Source organism: Hevea brasiliensis, chromosome 16, assembly GCF_030052815.1.
Source record: "Hevea brasiliensis isolate MT/VB/25A 57/8 chromosome 16, ASM3005281v1, whole genome shotgun sequence".
Classification (NCBI taxonomy): domain Eukaryota; kingdom Viridiplantae; phylum Streptophyta; class Magnoliopsida; order Malpighiales; family Euphorbiaceae; genus Hevea; species Hevea brasiliensis.
Window position 1 is genome coordinate 57,357,527 of NC_079508.1, and position 14,511 is coordinate 57,372,037.

Here is a 14,511-nt window from a genome sequence, read left to right on the forward strand (position 1 = left end):
TTAAATAATTTAATTTTTTATTTAATTAAAAAAATATTTTTCGTTAATATATTTTTCTAAGTACTACAAATACTAAAAAATATAAATATGAAACATACAGGTCTAAGTCTAACATGAAAATCCTTTAATATAATTAATTAAAAAAAAATACACACATTATCAAATTCAAATTTCATATTGCAAATTTCTTCATCCAAGCACAAGTTAAATTAATTTTAAATTTTTACTAAAGTATAGGCCCAAAATTTTTATTAATAATTGTGTTAAAAATATTTGTATCACGCTACAAATATATCTTATGTCTGCTTTTATAATTTAGAATAAACTCATTATATGTGAGTGTAATAAAATATACATAAAATTTAGAGAATTAAAATAATTTAATCTTAATTTTCATGATTTAAATTTATAATCAATAATATTCACATGAAAAGTTATATATATTATCTAAAGGTGATAAAATTTAAAAATTTTATATATTAGTTAAAAAATATAATTATTTATAGTGAGTAATAAAAAGGAAAATAGATGTATAATTGGATATTTTGATTATTTAATTGTAATAGAGAGAGGACATATTGACAAAGACTTATAATTTTATGTTATGTAAAATTCAGAAGAGCTGTCCTCCTTAAATTCTGTATTATTTGAACTTGATCAATGAAATTTTATTCAAAAAATAAAATAAAATAAATACTTCAAAATTACTCAAATAGAAAGGAAGAGATACAGACACGGTGTGATAGGCTCCCCGGCCCCATTTGAAGAGTAAATTGCGGATTTGGGTGGGGGTTGGGGACGGTGCGTCTAACAGTCTATTGCCTTCCGGCATTATTAATGCCAAGTTGGACCCACGCTTGTTGTTTTCTAATCGCTTTGTTGTATTCTTGAAGTGATTGATAATTATCTATTATTTTATATTTTTTACGCAAAATCAATTAATTAAAAAAAAATGAAATTCCCATTCAATATGAGATTGCATGGAGCGTACTAATATGATATTATAAATCTCATGGGTTGAAATATAAAATGGAGGGGTATATATGGGAAGGAAAAAGAAAACTGGAAATTGAATGATGTATAAAAAGCCAAAGACGGCTCAATCATCATTGATGATTCAATGGAGACCCGACTCTCTGTCCTTAGTGGGTTGATAGAGGCAAAATTCAATTTGACATTTTTAGTTTCATTATTTGTTTTTAAAATACGATGTTTATTTTTCTATTTTAATACTTTTAACACAATTTTTTCTTTTCTTTCACTTGGATGCTAACGTGCTATTATATATACATGTATAATTTGTTTAATTATTAAAAAAAATTAATAAATATGTTATTAATACCTTTTAATTTAATTATAATATTAAAATATATGATTTTGACAAACAAAAGTTAATAAAAAAATAAGTAGTTAAACAAGTATTAATTTGATTAATTAATTAGGGGATATTGATTGGGGCATATAATTAATTACATGAGAAATGAAGGTTGATTATTGATCAAAGCAAGCAAACCTCTTCGACTTTGGCTGGCTGATCTCTTATTGGATATGTTGGGCCATGCTGCCGCCCTACAGTTGTTTTTTTTTTTTTTAAACACAATTTTCAACTCTAATTCAGCTAGTCAACATTGCAATGCTAAGATGTAATCATCAAATAATATTCTGGAAAAAAAAACACTGCGTTAATTAAAGCTCTGTAAATTAGCTAGTAATTAAGACAAAATTATACTGCCTAATTAAAATTTAGGTATCTAATAATTTTTTACTATATATATATATAGTTACAATAAGATATAATTTTTATTTAATTAAGATCAAATGAATTAAATAATAATTAACGAGTATAATAATAAAAAATTTATTATATAAGTGACAAATCTCGTAACGGTAATCAAGTTAGAAAAATAAATTATTATTTTTAAAGTATTAATTATTTTATTAAATTATTATAAAATTATAATATACTTTTAAAATATAATAAAGTCAGAAATTTATAAATAAAACTTTTAAATATTTTCCTTAAGAACATTTTATAAATTGGATTTAGAGAGACAATAAGAGAAAATGAAGAAATAAAAGAAGCGTATGTGATTTGAATAATTCATTCATATTCATAGATAAATTATGGTATATTTTTTAGACATATATATTTATTTATTTTTAATAGAAATAACGATTTATTTTAAGTTGACACCTCTTCTAATAAATATAACTGTTTATGTATGATAGACATACCTATCTATTAACAAACACCTACATCTCCTAATAATTATATCTATTTATTTGTAATAAATATATTTATTTATTAACACATATAATTATTAATAAACACATATATTAATGATTTATTTATAAAAATTAAATAAAATAATTATTTTATTTTATAAATATATATTAAATATTATCATAAATAATATATATTTATTTAAATATATATAAATTTATATATTTCACTCTCTTTTCAATCTTTTCTTTTCTTATATTTTAATAATACAAAAATTTTTCTTTCTTTTACGGTCTAACATGCAAGCTTATCCGAATGTGCCAAAAGAATTTAACGGCTGAACAGCGAAGATAAAAACACCCATATGCAAGTTTAGTAACCTAGCAATAGAAGAAGACCCCACAACCACAGTAGCTGTTTCTTTCTTGTCTTCACTATCTTCAACGAGTTGTAGCATCCGTTAATTCTGGAATCACCGTTCCCTAACTACCCTATCTATTTATTTTACTACTTTTTTTTAGATAAATAAATAAATTTATTTATTTTGGTGGCTAAACCTAAAGCCAGGTCATGCTGAGTTGATATACGATGGAAAGTTAGGTCCCTTTCCTTCTTCCTTCCTAATTCTTTCTTGCATTGCATAGCTATATAAGGCTTAAAGATAAGCGATTCTGACATGGGATATTGCCATCTCTCTCTCCTCCGAGTTTCTCTCACACCCTTCTTCTCTTTCACCAACTTTTCTCTCATCACCGGCCGACTTCATTCCTGCAGGTTCGATATCTTCTGCTTTCCTTCCTTTTTTTTTTTTTGTTTTAAATTTTGTTAATGATATAAAATTTCACACTTCTTTGTTTGTGGGATATTTAATTAAAAAAATTTTGGTTACTGAGTTTTTTTTTTGTTGGTCGGAAGATAGGGTTACTGAGGTTTATTTCTGTGCTCTGTAATGGGGATATTATGGTTTTCTCTGGGATGTGGCCATGATGTTCAGATGAAAGATGATGTGGTGGCTCATGCTTATCCATGGCCTCTTCTTCTTTATCCATCAACTTGTAATACAAAAATAAAAATCCTAGTCTATATTAAACTTTGTTTCATCATGTAGAATTACGTAATGAATCAAATACAGGGCCTCCTTTTTTCTTGCTTGACCAATCTTGGAGTAGTAGTAATGGTTTTGGCTTTTTCTTAATTATTATTAAACCCTTTTTTATTTTATTTTTTTAAATATTTTTGGTGAGAAAAAAAACAAAACCTCCTTGCTTCATTCCCATATTCATTAAAATTACCATATATTAATATTTTCCTTGTATTTGCCCTTTTCATCTCTCTTTTTTTTTTAATTAATAAAAAAAAAAGAAAGGAACGACAATAATTTATTATCTTAATTAGATACAACATATATTCTCACAATTATTGGATTCCAACATAGTTTTAACAAGCAAGGATATTCAAATTAAATATGATCTGACAACAAAAGAGAAAAAAAAAATTATTAGAATACATTATTATGTAATATTTAAGTCAGCATGTGATGACGGTTTTCTGAACAAACAAGTTTATGTAGAATTAAAGAATTAAAAGAAGAATTTATTGCATATTAAGAGCTTATTTGTTATTCATATTGAAATTTATTTTTTTGTAAAATTATATTTTTAAATATAAAAAATAGTTTAAAAAAATTATTTAATTATTTTAAATATTTTAATTTAGGCTCCACTTGTTTTGTATTTTTATAATTTTTTAACATATGAAGCACTTAAAAAAATAATTCAATGGAAAATCTTTTCATAATTGAAGCACTTAAAAGTATTTTCTTGTATATGCTATTAATAATTAACCTCTAATTAATTATCTTACATATATTAATTTACACTGCTATTTGGGTTTGAACTCTTAAAATTAAATTTACTGAATTATAAAAATTAAGTACTAAATTAATCTGTTTCCCCTTGTTGTTCATGGATTTGATTGATAAAAACAGCTTCTTTCTAATTTCAAGAAATGTTGACTTGCATTACAAGTAAATCTCATCCATTGAGATGTCCATTTTTTTTTTTTCTGTTTTGCAGTTAATGGCAGCTTTTTGAATTTTATTTGGTTGTTCTAACTTTGTTTCTCTTTTGTTTTCCTGTATGTCTGTTCTGTGATGCTCCTTCCCAGGATTTTCCTTCCGTTCTATTGAGGACATTAGTACATATTGTAAGGGTTCAAGAAGAAAGAAAGACAGGCACAGGAAAAAAAAAAAAAAAAAAGGAAATAGCAACAAACAAAGGAATTCAGAGCAGAAAATAATATACATTTCTGAAACAGAAATAAAACGACAAGATGGGTTTCTGGACACTGTTTGAGGTGGCATCTATGCCAATTCTACAAGTCCTACTAATCAGTAGTTTGGGAGCTTTCATGGCAACTAATTACTGCAGTCTTCTTACAACTGATGCTCGAAGATCCTTAAACAAGGTATCATCATCTCCACTGAACCTGCTTCAATTATATTTGTTGCTTTTTTTATTTTTCCTCTTCAAATATGAAATTTCCTTTTGCCAATGCAGATTGTGTTCATGGTGTTTACACCCTCTCTTATGTTCGCTAGTTTGGCCAAAACTGTGACACTCCAGGACATTATCTCATGGTAGGCATGCATCAAGTCTCGTGCATTGAACAGCCTATGAAACAATAAAAACTTAATAGAATGCATCCATTTAGCAATGGCATTCTATTAAGGTAGACAGCATATTTAAATTTAATCATATTGTTTATAATTTTCAGGTGGTTTATGCCTGTTAATATTGGACTTACCTTCTTAATTGGAGGAATTCTTGGGTGGATAGTTGTTAAGATTCTGAAACCCCAGCCTCATCTTGAAGGGCTTGTTATCGCTACGTGTTCGTCAGGTAACTCAATTGGAGAGGCTTTTTTTTTTTTTTTTTTTTTTTTTTTCTGGTATCTATTCCATTTCTAATACATGTAGATTCAAATCCTCATGGCTCTATGTGCTTTGATGCTTTTCTAAATCAGGAAACTTGGGAAATCTTCTCCTGATCGTTGTCCCTGCAATCTGTAGCGAGGATGGAAGTCCATTTGATAGTGCCACTTGCAACTCTGTTGGACTCTCATATGCATCTTTTTCTATGGCGGTAAGGCAATAATTTCACTATCATACAAAATAAATTGATTGATTGGCTAAACAAATCCTTTCTCTGAGATATCCTCTCTGAATGTATTATGATCTCATTATTTCTTATCTGTTTTTGTCGACTGCAGCTTGGTGGTTTCTACGTCTGGACTTATACTTATCATCTGATACGGTCTTCAGCTGCGAAATTGCAAGCAATCAAAGCATTTGATGAGGTCTCAAAAGCACCCAACAATGATTTAGAAGCTAGTCAGGAAACTCACCTTCTCAAGGGAGAAGATCAGGAGCATGTTGCAATAGCTGTGGCATCAACCAAGTCCATTGATGATGATAAAGAGAGCCAAGCTGTAAGTGCCTTGTCCTCTGTAGACTGCAGTTCGCATTCTCCTTGTATATGCACAAGTGTCAATGGCCCTTATAACAGACTTCTATTACAGATTGTTTCGCAAGCGTCACACCATGAACATGGAAAAGAGGCATCCTTCTGGAAAAAATTGGTAGGATTTCTTCATCAGATTTTGGAGGAGATCTTGGCACCTCCCACAATTGCTGCTGTGAGTTTCCTTAACAATTTATTGATTGACAGGACCTGAAATGGTTGCTACAAAAGATAATTAATGAATTTAGCATCTTCCCTCTTATATCAGATTTTCGGATTCATCTTTGGAGCAGTGACATTCCTGAGAAAGCTGATAATTGGTAGTGGTGCTCCCCTGCATGTGATCCAAGACTCCATCACATTACTTGGGTATGCATCATAAATTTATAATCTTTTTAGCGCGTAATTGGTCCATTTAAATTAAATTGTGGCAGGTCATCTGAAAATGTGGAAATATTTCTCTGTAGGGAAGGAACACTGCCTTGTATTACTCTTATCCTTGGAGGCAACCTCATTCAAGGTAAAAGGACCTTTTATATTTCACTGTTCAGTTCTAAAGAAATAGAAGAGAATGAAATCTAACTCTGTGTTTATAAATTGAGAAAAAAAAAGGTTTCAAGTCATCAAAAATCAAGCCATGGATCATCGTTGCTGTGGTTTTTGTTCGATATGTGGTACTTCCTGTAATTGGTCTTTGGCTTGTTAAAGCAGCTGGGAGTCTTGGCTTCCTTCCATCAGACCCTCTCTATCACTATGTGCTGATGATTCAATATACCATGCCACCTGCGATGAATATTGGTAAGGAATTATCAAATGAATCTTTACATAAATAATTAAAGATCAGAACTGACTTTTGGAAATGAAATGCAGGTACAATGACCCAGCTGTTTAATGTGGGCCAAGAAGAGTGTTCAGTCCTCTTCATGTGGACATACTTGGGTGCAGCCTTAGCACTGACAGCCTGGTCAACTGTCTTCATGTGGATTTTGTCCTGAGCAAACCCAATTTGTCCCCAAACAACAACTATCAGCATAGGAGGATCATTATAGAATAGAAATAGCCTAGAAAATGCCCATTAATTGGGATGTGATTGGTTTGAGAAAAGCTCAAGTAAATAGCTATATATGTCACAGGGTTTGCTTTAATTTCTTGCTGTGACAGTTCTTGTACCTATTAGAGAAGAAGAGGAAAAAAAAAAAAATGAACTTCACCTTCTTGATAAATGGGCGTGACATCAAATCTTAGAACCCCATAACTCATCCCCTTTGCACAAAAATGGTGGCTCCTCGTATATCTTGAATTCTAATGGTGGCTCTCATCATGACCCTTCTTCACAAAAATAACAGATGAAACAAAGCCATAGCAAACCATTATCTCAAGATTTGCATTTGGAGGAACAACACTTCTCCTAGTGTGATTAAAGGATGCAATTACCATGGTGATAAGTGACATTAAAGGCATTGTAATTGAATTTATTTTATTAAAAACGTTGATCCTATATTGTTAAAAATATATTAGACACCTCAAGATCATTATTGTACAAAAAACTGCAAGATTGAAGCGAGATTTAAGGAATCAAATCATGATGATGACAAACAGAAAAATGGTGTAATGGAAAGCAAAGCAAAGTTGAAAATGTTCAACTAGGAAAGAACCGATTGAGCAATTTGAGCACGCTTTTCATAAGGGCATGGATGTAGACTTCAGAACGCAACACTCTCGTGGTTTTTTTTTTTTTTTTTTTGTCTCCTCCCATTATACTTTATCAGAGCTACAATCCCTGCAATTTTCTAGAAGCAGAGAGAGAGAGATGAGGCTGATGCAGATGGACTTCTTCACCGGCATGGAGGAGCAAGGAATCACGGTGGCGATGGACATAGACGACGTAGACCCACTAGAGATCTTCAATGAGGGTATTATTAACGTCAACAATAAGATCGCCAACGTTGATTTTTTCAACAATATCAATGATTGTAGTCTGAGAATAGAGAGTACAACTTATTAACAATGATAATACCCAGAAATCTAAGTCTAATTCAATTTTTTTTTTAGCTATTCTAATAAAATGATCAAGGGGATAAATCATATCCTAACCCGTGATTTCATGTATGTTTGTCTATGTGAAATGACAAACTAGTGATAGTGATAAAATATCAAATAATGGATTTTACAAAACTTAATTAGATTGACATTTAAGATTAAAAAAAATAGTTATTATTTTTTTGTAAAAAAATTGTTTTTAATGTATAATAACTATTTTTTTAATCTTAATTGTCATTCTTTAATTGGATTGCTATTCCATATAATCTGCTTGCATGAAAGCAAACCGTTATTCCATGCAATTTTATAGGTTTCTGTCTCTTTTGCTCTGCTCATTCTAATTTCTAGTCAGTGAAACCTAACTGTTCTTTGGTCGTTTTACCGGCTGTAGACATCCATTTGGTGACCGTCTTGAACGTGATATGAATATTGTCAAAAGACAAAAAATGGATCTTTTCTAGTTGAATACATTCCAGAAGCTGAGGATCTTAAATCAGGTGAAGTAGTTACCTTTTTTTTTTCAAATTGTCTCTATCAAGCATGAGAAGCTAGATCCTCTATCTCTCTTTAACATGTTGTTAGGCCAAAGGCATTGCAAGTGCTGCACCACCCAATGTTTTGGAGTTCTCAAATGAGAGTCATTTCTTCGTGACACTAGTGACAGAGTAGAATCGGAACATGGGGAGTCTGATTCTGATCCTTTGAAAGCATTAGAGAGTAATGCACTTGGTGGAAAATGGAATGAAAAGTGAATTGCATCTCAAGAACAAAAAATATAATTAATCCTTCGTCATTTGCAGATGAAAGGGGAAAAGTCATTGAAAACAGAGTTAGTAGTAACTAACATACTCCTTTACTTGAGACAGGAGAAACGAATTTAGTACATATATAGTGTTTTTTCCCCCTCTTTTAGAATGCAAAGCAAAGGTTTCCAAGGACGTGTTTTCCAGCGTCCTGGAAAATATGACTAAAAACCGAAAAGGTCCAGCTATCTATTGCATTGCTGTTATAATTAAGAACCAAAAACTGCTGCCAAATGTTATCTATTTTCACTTGTGTATACCAGAAGGCCTCTTTGGAACTTGCTGAGAACCAACTGAGAAGAGTTATTCTAATCCTATAGGAAACTGTTGGTCCAAGATGAATATCATGCTTCACTACCAGCACCAAGACCTGTGTCTGAAGGTGAGTCAACACGTATTCTCTTGGAACTGGAACTGTACACAGATTTTTCTTGACTTCTGTTAGACACCCCTTCCAGTTGTCGTCTCTTGGAGCGGTGTTTCACTTCCTCTTCCTTTTCATCAACAAATGTAAGGAATGTCTGGAGACGTGCAGACCTTGAGCTTTGACCAGAAGATGCCAACTCCTCAGAGTGGTGCCTGCTGAACTGCCGCATCATTTTCAAGAAATGTAAAAGGAGAGCAAGGAAACAAGCTAATCCGCATATCATAAAGAGACCCCAGAAGCTTCTGAGTTGAAGCCGATCTACTTCAAACTTTGTGCCTGCTGAACTACAAGCACTTCTCATAAGCCATTTGTCGTGAATCCTCTGGAGATCCCCATTTTCTGACAGTTGCAAAATGGCAGTCGATATGTCAACTGCTAAAGGTGAGTCCCTTGGAAAAGCCTGATGAATGAAGAAAAATAACATAAGTTCTGTGGTGGCTCACAGAAGGAACAACATATGAAAGGGAAAACAGTTACTTACAAAGCCCCATCCATTCTTGGTGAACTCTTGACCTACAATACTGAACTCACATCTGGTTGAGAGGAAGAGCTCTACATATGGACGCTCATCAACCACTGCAGCAACTCCACCTTTATGGGGACCATCTTTCAAGGCTTTAGAATATTCTTCTGGGGTGATAAGCGGAACCAGTCTGGACTCATCAATGCCCAATTCATCAATTAGATATTCACGGGCAAATGAACCCTGCTGGTAGCCTATAGGGTCCCTTATTGACCTTAAGTATTCAATGCCTGTAATGGGAGAATAAAGCTGCTGCACTGTAAGGATCGAGGTTAGGCTTGCAGTGTAGCTTGAGTTAATTATAAGCACCACAAACAGCCATATAAGTAGGACAAAGCGACCAAGGGTGCTAACAGTATTTTCTCCTGCATAAAATTAGAAATGCCATCTTAGGAAGCTATATGTGTCTAATACAAAACAAGTATAGACTTTCATTTGAACTTACTATGAGCAAAGAACCATGTTGAAAAGCTAAACCTGCAGAAGGGAAACACGATTGTAAGATTGGGGAACTCAGGCAAAATGATCCAGTGCTTTATGTAATGAGCTCAAGCAATAGACATGCTTTGACAGCAGTAAACAGAAATTCAAAAAGAAACATTCTTGAAATAATCTGCAAGATTTTGCTCTTGGGACTAGAGCATTTGTGTTTTTCTACCAAAAAATTTCTGAGATGTTTCTTAGTCACTCACCATAAAACAGTGATGCATTGTCTTCTGGGAGGGCCTCTAAAATCATCGTTCAACCTATGCTCCAAAATCCAAACAACTATACCCACAATTATGAAAAAGCAAGCAGTGACAACCCACATCTTGCGAGTAAATGGCCTCAAAAAGGCCCAAGCATCAGAATTCACCTTCTTAACTGGAACCACTACTACTAACCCAGACTCAATATAGGGTTGCGTAAAGTCTGCCATCCTAGTTCGGTTAGTAGTGATTGCAATGTCACCTACTGCTGCATCATAGACCTACAAAGAAGATGGAAAAAAAAAAAAAACCTGAATAAATGATAAATGAAGCATTTCATTTTCCAAAACCTTCAAATTCTCTGCTTTGCAACTACTTACACCAGCTGTGATCATGCGAACAAGTTCAGTGCCACTTGGATTTGTTATTCCCTCCCCAAATGGTTCTAATTTATAAGGGACAGCATATGGCAACAAGTTGGCAGCAGCAGTAAAAACATCAATGCAGTACCCAGAAAACACTTCAGTGCCTGGCACTTGGGAAACAAATTCAGGGTAGACAGCACGATTTGGGATTCCAATTCTCAAATGTCTTCCGTTGTTTGGAAACACCCACCCACGAGGCTTCTGTGTTGCTTGTCCTGGCCAAATGACAGGGTATAATTTCTGACTTGAACTGGACTGATTAGGAGGCATTGAGTAAAGTGTTTCAGGAGGCACAACTGATAAACCAGAGTAATTAGACCAATAACCAATCTTCCTATACCCCGTGCCAACAACATTGATTATTTCATATGCAGGTTGAATGAGGTTCCCATCAGCATTGAACTTGATTTGACCTGTTACACCTGTCATATTAACCTGCAAAATGTTTTTAAGCAACATTCTACCTCCATTAAAGATGCTCAAGGCATCAAGATGCAAATCCCCACCATTTAGCTCAATTAGCCTTGAATCATTGGAAAAGGAAATATTTCCCTCCTGATCAAAAAATGCATCAATTGCACGCGCAAGTAGCCATACTGTATCATAGGCATATAGACCATAAGTACTCAGCCCAGTAGGGCCATTAGCTTTTATTCCACTAGTCAAGTTGCTCCACCTAGAAACAAATTTTCTTTTGGGTTCTGAATTTGGTGTGTACATTCTCAATGTAATAACTCCTTGAATATTATGAACTGTGTCTTCAGGGAGAGGAGAACTAGTGTCCAACAGAGTGGAAAGCCAATTAGTAGCTATCCATACATATCCAGTTCCCATCATGCCTAGATATTGAGCCACACTAAACACAAATGGAGCCCAAGTGGCCAAAGTATGAACAACTAGAATCCTGGACTCAGTTAGAGCCACTTCAACTAGTGCATCAGTGATCTCATCCCTGGTTGCTTCTGGGCTCAAAGGCACATTGTATGAGATTTGACACCGTTTCTCTGCAAGCTTATCACCTAGTGCAGCTATCCCATTTCTCCCATAGTCATCATCCCCATAGATGGCTATCACGTCTCTCCATCCATAATAATGAACAAGTTCAGCTACAGCAGTCATTTGAAACAGGTCATTCAGAGATGTCCTAACAAAGAATGGGAACTGAAGTGAAGAAAGAGTTGGGTCCGTAGCAGAATATGATAATAGAGGCACTTGAAGCTCAGCGGCAATAAAGGATACTACATGGGCTGTCACGGAGGACTGAGGGCCAACTATAGCCACAGTATCAGTTTCCATGAACCTTAAAGCTGCAATCAGCAATAAAATGGAAGGATAAAGAATCATAATCCATCTGCAAATCTAAGTCATTGTTCAAAGCAAGCAACAAACAAAAATACTAAGACAAAGCATATACCCTCTATAATGCCCAGAAATCCACTGTCATTTGTGTCCTGCATTTTCATTCTTAGCTTAGTTCCACCAAGAATAGATGGATCAGAATTCACATCATCAATGGCTGCTTGTACTGCAACTCTAGCAACTTTCCCAATTGTAGAATTGAAAGCCAAAATAGCTCCAATGTTGACAAATTCTGGTCTTTTATTAGCCCCACTTACCCCAAGCCCATTACTAAAAATCATCAACACCAGAATCCAAAGTACTCTCATGGTGACTGCCGAATAAACACACCCTTTCTTAAACTTGCTCTGAGAAGAAACACAAAAAAAGTGAACACTTACTTATCATAATAAAAAGGGGAACTAGTTGGTGATAAATTTTATATTTAAACGCTAACAGATTCCAGAGTATGTGCTAGAATTCACTCTTTGGACGGAGTGGGTTAAATTTTACCAACAAAAGAGAGCAATAAACAAATAATCAGTGTAAAATAACCAAAAAGTCATGAGTGATAAATAATATTCCAACAGACGGATAAATTAAACAATAGACTATGAGGTACGAAAAACCGTGAGCATTTAGATCTACACCAATTAAATCCAGGCAAAAAAACAGAAACACCCATGAAAGCCTCGGCTCAAAACGGGAACTTTGTACCCAGAAAATTGAACCTACCGAAACCCATAAAAGATAAAGGAGGAAAAGAACTGTTAAGCACAAAAAAAGGCAATTGCCTTAACACATGTAGTATATCCATTTAAAGCAAGTTGCAGTTGGTTGGGAGAGCTAAAAGTGGCTATATTCGGGTAGCAAACAAAGTTCACATTCACATTCGAAGTGAAAAAGAAACAAAGGAAAGATGTTGGATCTAAATGAAAAAGTAGAAGGAGAAAAAAAATAAGCTCAAGCAGATTATGATTTCACATGTGAGGATAGATAGGACTCACAGATGTAGCTGCAGAGACCAGTAGGTGAGGTAAGCAAGCTCAGCAAGAACCAAACTAAAACGAAACACTGGGTTTTGGCTTCTGGGGCTCAGGGGTGCCTTGGATTGGAGGGAAAAAAAGGAAACTATGAAAATAAATAACTAATGTTAAACAAAAGATAATGAACTTAAAATATATATATATATATATATATATATATATATATATATATATATATAGAAATTTGTCATTCTCACCCGAGATACTAGAATTCATCCATTTATTTCATGAATGGTGCAGAGAATTCCTTTCTTCCTTTTCTTGGGTCCCTGCGGGTTTGTGCTTGTGTTGCGCGTGTGCGCGTGTGTATAGGGACAGTGGCGGACCTCTATTTTATATTTTATTCCCTTTAAGTGCACAATTAGCATGCGCAACAAAAGAAAATAAAAAAAAAAAAGAAAAAGAAAATTGTTATTGTGGAATTCATTCACTTCCCAATCCCATGTTTTCCCATCAAGTGGGACACCCTTCAACTTGCATAGCAAAGGTATGACCTAAGCAATCCTGAGCGAGTACAATTCTGTCCCATAAAATGCCTTTTGAAATGAATCTAAAATCAATTTATTTTATCAATAAATAGAATAAAAATTTTTACAGCAATAAATTTTATTAAAATTAAACACTCATCTGCTCAAATATTTTTGCCTTTTAAAATTATTAATAGAATAATTTATAAAAAATATAATATCTATATTTAGAAAAAGTAGTAAAAGCAAAAAAGCTTAAATGTTAAGAATATATATTATAAATATTTGTAAAAACTCTTATTCACTGTCCCCACATACTTTTTTTACTACAAAATTTTTAAGATTTGATGGAAAAAATATGTGATTGTTATGTTCTTTTATTTTACTTATCATTATTTTATTTATCTTTCTATCATAATCCAGTTTTATATTATGTTATTATTTCATAATTTATTTTTATAATATTTATATAGATATAGATTTATATAAATATTATATTAAGAATTAGGAAATTGCAAAGTCACATCAATAAGTGATTAGTAGTAATAATTATATATAATTATATATATATATATATAATTATATATATATATATAAAAGATGCGTTAAAATTATGGACAATCACTTAATTATTCGATTGTATTTTTAATTATTTATACATATTAGTTAAAAAATTAAGAACTTTTTGCAATTATGATTCACAAATATAGATATTTATTTAAATTTTTATATTAGGCATTAATAAATTAAAAAGTCACATATTGGTATGAACAAGACTAATGAACTTTATTTAATATATACATATTAATTACTATTAATGATAAAAATGTGTATATTTTTTTACAATTGTAATTCATAAATATAGATATATATTAATTTTATTTAAATTTTTATGTTAAGTATTGAGATAAGACTGATAAATTTTATTTAATATACACAAATTAATTATTAATAATAATAAAAATATATATTTTTTGCAATTATACATATATTATATTTTTATTTAAA

General features: G+C 32.4%; 2 protein-coding genes across 3 annotated transcripts; one reads left to right on the forward strand and one right to left on the reverse strand.

Moving 5' to 3' along the window:
* The first annotated feature begins 2,774 nt into the window (after positions 1-2,774).
* Positions 2,775-6,968, forward strand: LOC110669803 (protein PIN-LIKES 7). The gene is made up of 11 exons (XM_021831586.2): positions 2,775-2,998; positions 4,391-4,690; positions 4,783-4,862; positions 5,000-5,124; positions 5,249-5,367; positions 5,495-5,713; positions 5,804-5,920; positions 6,014-6,114; positions 6,213-6,265; positions 6,358-6,543; positions 6,616-6,968. The coding sequence occupies exons 2-11, from the start codon at positions 4,556-4,558 to the stop codon at positions 6,738-6,740; spliced, it is 1,260 nt and encodes a 419-aa protein (XP_021687278.1). The 5' UTR covers positions 2,775-2,998; positions 4,391-4,555; the 3' UTR covers positions 6,741-6,968.
* Positions 6,969-8,538: 1,570 nt separating this feature from the next.
* Positions 8,539-13,165, reverse strand: LOC110669802 (glutamate receptor 3.6). Of its 2 annotated transcripts, XM_021831583.2 has the most exons (7): positions 12,998-13,165; positions 12,067-12,358; positions 10,608-11,959; positions 10,231-10,508; positions 9,984-10,015; positions 9,497-9,903; positions 8,539-9,415 (listed from the first exon to the last, which is right to left on the reverse strand). In XM_021831583.2, exons 2-7 carry the CDS (start codon positions 12,317-12,319, stop codon positions 8,933-8,935), a joined length of 2,805 nt encoding a protein of 934 aa, XP_021687275.2. In that variant the 5' UTR covers positions 12,320-12,358; positions 12,998-13,165; the 3' UTR covers positions 8,539-8,932. The 2 variants fall into 2 exon arrangements, with proteins under 2 accessions (XP_021687275.2, XP_057993610.1); XM_058137627.1 differs by lacking the exon at positions 12,998-13,165 and having other exon boundaries at positions 12,067-12,380.
* Between the last annotated feature and the right edge of the window lie 1,346 nt (positions 13,166-14,511).

What these genes read in the sequence shown, in the direction of transcription:
- LOC110669803 (XM_021831586.2), top strand. Translation starts at nt 4,556, where the DNA reads ATGGGTTTCTGGACACTGTTTGAGGTGGCATCTATGCCAATTCTACAA. An exon ending in CACCTCCCACAATTGCTGCT is followed by an intron (nt 5,921 to 6,013) that starts GTGAGTTTCCTT and finishes CTCTTATATCAG; the next exon opens with ATTTTCGGATTCATCTTTGG. An exon ending in TGGAGGCAACCTCATTCAAG is followed by an intron (nt 6,266 to 6,357) that starts GTAAAAGGACCT and finishes AGAAAAAAAAAG; the next exon opens with GTTTCAAGTCATCAAAAATC.
- LOC110669802 (XM_021831583.2), bottom strand. Translation starts at nt 12,319, where the DNA reads ATGAGAGTACTTTGGATTCTGGTGTTGATGATTTTTAGTAATGGGCTT. An exon ending in TTCGCATGATCACAGCTGGT is followed by an intron (nt 10,509 to 10,607) that starts GTAAGTAGTTGC and finishes TCTTCTTTGTAG; the next exon opens with GTCTATGATGCAGCAGTAGG. An exon ending in CAATGCATCACTGTTTTATG is followed by an intron (nt 10,016 to 10,230) that starts GTGAGTGACTAA and finishes TCCCTTCTGCAG; the next exon opens with GTTTAGCTTTTCAACATGGT.